At 34.8% G+C, this 7,313-nt stretch overlaps 2 protein-coding genes and 1 long non-coding RNA gene across 4 annotated transcripts; 1 reads left to right on the top strand and 2 right to left on the bottom strand.

Moving 5' to 3' along the window:
* The first annotated feature begins 438 nt into the window (after positions 1-438).
* On the top strand, positions 439-1,755 carry LOC111370602 (ras-related protein RABA1f-like). Its single transcript, XM_022992394.1, has one exon. The coding sequence runs from the start codon at positions 778-780 to the stop codon at positions 1,066-1,068; it is 291 nt and encodes a 96-aa protein (XP_022848162.1). The 5' UTR covers positions 439-777; the 3' UTR covers positions 1,069-1,755.
* LOC111370601 lies at positions 1,390-4,730 on the bottom strand. Of its 2 annotated transcripts, none has more exons than XM_022992393.1 (2): positions 4,243-4,730; positions 1,390-1,757 (listed from the first exon to the last, which is right to left on the bottom strand). In XM_022992393.1, the coding sequence occupies exon 1, from the start codon at positions 4,713-4,715 to the stop codon at positions 4,260-4,262; it is 456 nt and encodes a 151-aa protein (XP_022848161.1). In that variant the 5' UTR covers positions 4,716-4,730; the 3' UTR covers positions 1,390-1,757; positions 4,243-4,259. The 2 variants fall into 2 exon arrangements, with proteins under 2 accessions (XP_022848161.1, XP_022848160.1); XM_022992392.1 differs by having other exon boundaries at positions 1,390-1,752.
* An 894-nt stretch (positions 4,731-5,624) lies between these two features.
* LOC111370600 lies at positions 5,625-7,228 on the bottom strand. Its single transcript, XR_002698454.1, has 6 exons — positions 7,130-7,228; positions 6,882-6,965; positions 6,767-6,801; positions 6,187-6,272; positions 5,917-5,982; positions 5,625-5,835 (listed from the first exon to the last, which is right to left on the bottom strand). It is a non-coding gene; the product is annotated as an uncharacterized LOC111370600 (long non-coding RNA).
* Positions 7,229-7,313: the final 85 nt, after the last annotated feature.

The raw sequence follows: 7,313 nt of genomic DNA, 5'->3' as shown, positions 1-7,313 counted from the left end.
GCATGAAACATTTGTATGTTGTTTAATATTTGTTTTGGTTTTGGATGTTTTCTGGGTTGATCTAATAATACTGTTACATTAACTGACCATCTTCTTATCCATGAGATATTTCTGGGTTGTGTTCTCTGATTGCAATGTAAAGGTTTGATCGGAGAAGTCTTGATCATATAGAAATTCTTTGGCTTTCAGAGGTGTATTGGTGTTCCAATCCAATCACATCTCCAAAATTAGATGAATTTGCATTGAATTTCATTTTTTTTTTCCCGAGGAATTTCATTCATTGTCCTTAAAGAATCTTACGGGGAATTATAGATGGCAAAGGGCACGTTTGACAAGGCTTTTATTTTTGCTTCTTGTAGAAGAGTTTTTTGAGAAAGCTACTTTCATTTTTTGTTTGAAAATTAGAAAAAATTTCATTGATCCAACTTTCTCTGAAAACTTTTCTAACAGCTAGAAGCACTTTAATAAAATTAATCAAACATGTCCAAAAGCAATTTTTGGATATCAAAAGCTGCTTTTGACTTTTCAAAATTTATACCAAATGGGCCTAAAAAGGATTTGAGGATCATGTTATTTTATAGTGTTAGAACAAGAATTGCTTGGAAAGAATGTACTTGATTTCTTGCTAACTCTAGGTATCGTGCGATTACGAGCGCCTATTACCGAGGAGCTGTTGGCGCTCTACTTGTTTACGATGTCACACGCAATGTAACATTCGAAAATGTGGAAAGATGGCTGAAGGAGCTTCGAGGTCACACGGACACGAACATTGTGATCATGCTGGTTGGAAATAAAGCAGATCTTCGTCATCTGCGCGCTGTTCCTACAGAAGACGCCAAGGCATTTGCTGAAAGGGAGAGCACATTTTTCATGGAAACTTCAGCTCTGGAAGCTTTGAATGTCGAAAATGCCTTCACAGAAGTGTTGACACAAATCTATCATGTAGTCAGCAAGAAGGCTCTCGACGTAGGAGATGATCCTGCTGCTTTGCCCAAGGGGCAAACCATTAATATCGGAACCAAGGACGATGTATCGGCCGTAAAGAAGACTGGATGCTGCTCCGGCTAGATCCTGAGGAAATAAGATTCAAGGCATGAAGAATTTTAACTTCCCAGGAAAAGCAAATGTATAGAAAAAGAGGCCTATTAGTTTGTTGAGTAGGGAAATTGACATTGATTCTTCTGTACTCGATAGAAAAAGGGACCACAAAGATAGATTGTGAATGAGACTTGCTGGTGCTTTTACCATCTAAATTTATGTATTGACTAGATTGCTCTTTCCTTTGATTTCAATTAATAAGAAATAGCTAATCGCAGCTTAAAACTGCAAAATGTTCAGCACAAGGAAACATAAAAACTGGGAAAAATTAAATACTCTCAAAATGTGAAGTGTTTGGTAAGAAAGATTGAACGCTATCTTATAAAAAGTGACAGAATGTACAATGGCACAGTAACCATTCAAGAGGAATTAACATCATATCTGCTGCCATTCAGCCCTAAACATAATAAGCACGCAAAAAAAACCTTCAACGCATCCTTCCAGACTATACCCGTCGATTATTGCAACTAAAACACAGGGAACATACAAAACTCGTTGAGTTCTAATTTTAACTTCTTCATCTGCTTTGATCCACTTGTGCTCAAAACTTGAAAGGCCACCAAAAGAAGTGTAGATTTAGAGAAGGAATCGTCTCTTAAAAGGTTACAGCTCGTAGAGTATGAGATCAGTCGTAAATACAGGATCGTAAAGCCCCTGCACTAGCCAAAAGAAGGTAAAAAGAATATACATCAGTTTGTGCATGCTTTTTTTAACAAACAAGTAGAACTCAAGATGTATATCCTAAAGTAATTCGATAACTTGAATTGTAATCATGGTATAACAGAAACTGACCAACTCGTATGCATACCGAGCACAAAAATTGAAACCAGTAAGGTATCAACAAAATTAGCACTTGCAGACTGAAACGCCAAGATACCTACTTCCAGAATATATCCCAATCACAAATTTTCCCCATTAGGAACCCATTACCACTATGGTCCTTAATGTACAATATCAACTGCACCAGGTCGAGGCCTAAAAACTTCACATATGATTGGGTGACCTTTTAAAAAAAAGGGGCAGCACCAGGCTACCATGCTACTGCTATTTTTAACATATAATATTACCCGTATGTGAACTTCCATGCACTTCATGGCTTCATCCAGTTAACATTATCAAATCATATAATATCTCTGTCTAAGTTAACACTTGCAGTGTTTTTCCAAATAGCCTTAGGATAAGTTATCACATCTGCCTCACGACTTCTTTCTCTTTTTTCCCCTCCATATCAGTACTGGGATCAATTCATAATAGCACATCACCTGTCCCCAAACTTCTAAAACCTATTCTTACTCCATTGCCGCTCTAGCCACCAAAACCCAAAACCACCAGAGATACAATCTAACCAAAATTAAATTATTCACACGTACAGTGAACTTCACAAAAACCACATGCTTAGTAAAAGTTACGTTGTCTTCACATCGTGTAGTAAACAATGCAACCCATAAAACAATCAATCAAAGAAAATATTATATATCACACCATATGCCAGAGGTATAACTCACCAAGAGGCAACCTTCACAATTATATACAGTCAAGGGAAGTCACCCAATTCCAATAAAATATGGTTCACAAGAATCTTCCTACCATTTGATTGGAAACTTGTTATACTTTGCATTTGTATGCTATATACATGAAACTTCTTCTGAAAAGGAAGCATGCTTAGATATTATCGGGTACGATTGATTCTATGGCTATCAGTATCCGTCAAAGAACCTAATCTACAGGCAAATATCCTAATTTTCAAAGTACCACCAACAGTCAGAAGAATTTCAACGAATAAGTGCTTGTTTGGGTTTCACTATAAGCAGTTAAAATTATAGCATGACAAAAATGAGAGGTGGATAAGTGAGTAGTATTTGTAGGTCTACAAATGTGTTGTTAAAATTAAAGTTTGATTTTGATTTTTAAATGATAAGGAATGACAATGAAACAAAAACGAAAAGAAGCACTAAGTCTTCAGACTGTTCTGAAATAATGAAATTATATGCCATTATAATTATAAATATGACAAAAATGGGAGGAGGATAAGTGTGTAGTAGTTGTAGATCTTATGAAATGTATTGTTAAAATTAAAGTTTGAGTTTGACATTTAAATTATAAGGAACTTACAATGAAACAAAAACAAGCACCAAGTCTTCAAACTGTTCCGAAATAATGAAATTTGTCATGAATTAAATGTTATTGTGATTTCTTTTATAGAAAGATCCAGTACCCACTTTGGCTCTATTTTATCAATGCACTAAACAAGCTCAAAATTATGACAAGTCTGGCAGTCAGAGAGAAATCCCAAAGAAGCTTTTAGACTTTATATACATGATTAATCATAATTCATATCAAGATTCTGATTTCGGTTGACCAAAAAACAAGGGAAGGAGCAAAGTAAGAAATACTGCCTACTTCAAAACACATACATGATACAAGACCATGCCGAAACTTGAATTTTCCTCATAATGAAGTAAATACCAAAAACGAAGAGCAAATCTGGCAACCATTTAGTTCAAATCTTAAGTGCCTTTGTCATTGTTTATTTCCCTTTTGGGCGGAGAGAGTCAAGAAATGTCTTCCCAACAAATGTTAATAATTTGTTCACACTAATCATTAATCATTGTCTTATAAGAACTTGCAGCGCATAGCTTAAAACTGCAAATTTTCATTACAAGGAAAGAAAAAATAAGGAAAAAAAATTAGTAAATGCAACCAAGAGTACCTTCGTTACTCAGTTGCCACATTATACGATCATATACATGTACTCAGATCAGAAAACAAGCCTTCATAAGCAACAAGCTTGTACCTTTTTTAACTATTCAATTATAAACCAAAACACAAACATTCAATGTGAGCATTTTTGGGATTTCAAATCACCAATAATCCAATCCCATAACCAAGGAGCTTAGCCACATCAATCGGTACAAATAACACCATACATATGCGAGCATCCTCACATTAAGACAGAAACAGAGAAACAAAGAATCAAACAGATATTTTAGTTACCTAAATCAGCATCAATTTATAACTCAATTTCATTCTAAACAGCAATAGAGTCAATAGTACCAAGATTTTGGAATAACCTACTAGTTTCTTTTTTTCTTTTTTTTCTTTTTCCCAAAAAGCAAAAGAAAGAAAAGGGATTTCGAGACAGACCAGAAACGAATCCACAATCATGGAGCTTGATGAACCTCATCAGCATCTTTATCACCACTGCTAGAAGAAGAAGAGCCTTCGCCATGATTGGTATTCGGTTTATTTGGTTTGGAGGTGGGAATTGGATTGGAGCCTTTGATGATCCAACCGAGAGCGAAAAATGACAAACCCGCGAGTATAGCGGTGCCCCAAGCGTGAGAGTACCACTTACTGTACTGCCTAATAGCGAATCGCCATTGATCTCTCAGCGTTGCAGCATCCGGGTTCACCGTTTCAGGTGGGTTCGGATAGTGGGTTCCACCGGAGCACCCTGTCGGAATTTTGGGTGGGTCCGTCGGAGGAGTGAGGTTTTGAGTGGGCTTAACCTCAGGATTTTGCTTGTCGGCCATCGAATGAGTTTGGCAGTTTGCTACTTGCACCGAACAAATGATCCAGAAACAGAGTATACGACTACAAGTAAATATACACACCATTTTTTCAGTTACCCTTAGCATATATTTATATTTTGCAGTGAAAATTTTATTAGGATTTCAAATGTAAGTCAAAATTTTAATGAAAAGGGAAAAACAAAACCAAGTCCAGACAGTAATTTTTAGTTTGTTAATTGTTTTAATCTTTAATAATTTTCAAACTTATATTCTCAATTTTTTGCGTCATTTTTATCCTTAAATTTTAAGTAATTAGTATATTTTATTTCTCATCACAGTTTTTTATTCTAATATTCTGCTATTATGATTTGAAAAGAAAATAGATATTGCGTCAAAATTATATGTTTGTGTGTATTGTTTATTTAAAAATATGAAAGGCAAATAATTGTTTACGCCCTTCTCGCTGATTTTTTTGAACTAAACCATCGTAATTACAAGATGTGTTATTAATAGAAGATTGAAGATAAATATACACAGAATAAAGTCGAAATCATAAGTATAAAAATGAACAAAATTTGAGAACCTTCATTTGCTATTAGAACTAGTGTATTCACATATATATTATGATACGTTTGTTAGGACTTTCAAAAAGCGAGAAGTTATTTCTAAAAATGCTTTATCTAACTAAAAGAACTTTCAAACGAAACTTACCTAAAAACAAAAACCTACAAAATAATCCCTTTAGGCTATGGACTGCAGTTTTATATTTTACCGTGAACCAATGGCTCAACCTTTAAGCTCAAAGGCCAGAAATCAGTAATTACCTCAGAGCACCAAGAATAATGGTGTTTAAGATTTTATTACATTTTAAATTATTATTTTTGCAAATTCTTCGAAAGAAAGTTGAAATGGCAACTTTTACAAGTCTTTGTTAACTCAAAAATAGTGATAATTCCATAATGATATCAAAGAATGAGACCATTCCGGCAGAGTAAAAGTCGTCCGCCAACAATATTATGTTGAACCATCTCATTTTATTTATAATTATATAATTAATGTATAACATGGACGAACCAGCAATGACGATGGAGTGAACATCTGTTGTAACAATAGCCAACAGAGAAATATAATAATCCGTGAACTCGTATCCAGCTACTTGCTTGATATCAATTCTTGGAGCATTGCCAAAATTATTTGCGAGCTTCCGACTTCTTCTGCTCTTTGGCTGCAGGAAGGAAAAAATTCAAAACATAAAATAAAATTCCACTGAAAATTCAACTTTTGAAAATACAACTCTGGCAGTTACCAGTTTTCTCCTCTTCTCGTTTTTTAGCTGCTTCTGCTCTCTGTTGTCGTATAAGGGCCAAACGCTCTGAAAGGTTAAAAACCTCAATCAATAAATGGAAAAATCAATATAGCATTCATCGTCTCCTTTAGGAAGATGGGAAGTGTAAGACAAGCTGTTCCTTTATATTTTTTATTTATTTTCCCTTTTTTTTTTTTTGTGGGGAGGGGGGTGGATATAACTGCATAATTAAGGCTAAGGAACAAACTCTCAGCATGTTCAAATCGTTACCTAAATCTTTCCTCGCCTGTTCTGTCTTTCCTTGTTCTTGCAGCCTCATGTACCTTTCGTGAGCTTTTTGTCTTTCAATCTCCTCTCTATAAAACAATGACAGAACAAAGATAAAGTAATGAATACTTCAGACCACATAATAGTTGGCCAGCTCTATCAAAACCATATTCAACTCTACAGTGGATGGTCATTGGTGGGGTCTATCTGGAAGGAATATAATAAAGCTCACAGCACAACCATACCCCACAGTGGCAATGTAGCATCCCCAAAAAAAAAAAAAAAATTAAAATAAAATAAAATAAAAAAAAAAAAAAAAAAAAAAAAAAAAAAAAAAAAAAAAAAAAACCTTGACATCAAGAAAATTGGATCTTATAAACATTAACAAGCAGCAGGAAATAATATAAACTAGAGCGGGAAAGCATTCAAGAACAAATTGGACCTTTCCAGCTTTCTTCTTTGGATCTTATTACACATGTCACATGGTGAGAAAATGAAGAGGGAAGGAAAAGGAAGTGGAAGAAAGACCCTTTTTCAATCATTTCCATTCACGTCCAAGGCCAAGAAAAACATATTCACAAACCTTTCACGCCTAGAAAGCTCAGTTGTTTTTTCCATCTGTCAAACAAAAGGATCATTCAGTAAATGAAAAACGCTACAAACTACTAATAGAACACAAATATTTAAAAGAGTATTACATCGATATCTCGTGCTTTCACGTTCTTTGGTTTTGCCACATTAGGATTGTCAACCTGAATAATACCTTGAGTGCCTTTCAGCTTCTGTACACAGCATTCACAAGAAAGAAAGCAGATGTTTATTTGTCTAGACATTTAATTAGAAGACAAAAGTGTATCAAGACACGCAGATCGCACTACTCAAAAACCCCCTAAACTGATTATGAAATGAAAAATTCACAAGCAAAATTGAGCCATATTTTACTGACTTCAGCTCCAGCTTCATCCTCAGACTCCTCTTCTGATTCTTCTTCAGATCTCTCCTCTTCTTCCAGCTCAGCTTCTTCCTGTTAATATACAGCAAAATAAATAAAACACAACTGAAAGGAAAAACAAACACAATCGTATGGAAATCGGAATTCAGAAGTATAATTAAAACATCTAAGATCCAGT

Source organism: Olea europaea, chromosome 21, assembly GCF_002742605.1.
Source record: "Olea europaea var. sylvestris chromosome 21, O_europaea_v1, whole genome shotgun sequence".
Lineage (NCBI taxonomy): Eukaryota > Viridiplantae > Streptophyta > Magnoliopsida > Lamiales > Oleaceae > Olea > Olea europaea.
Note: the sequence above shows the minus strand (reverse complement) of the source record. Positions and strands in the feature narration are given on the sequence as shown.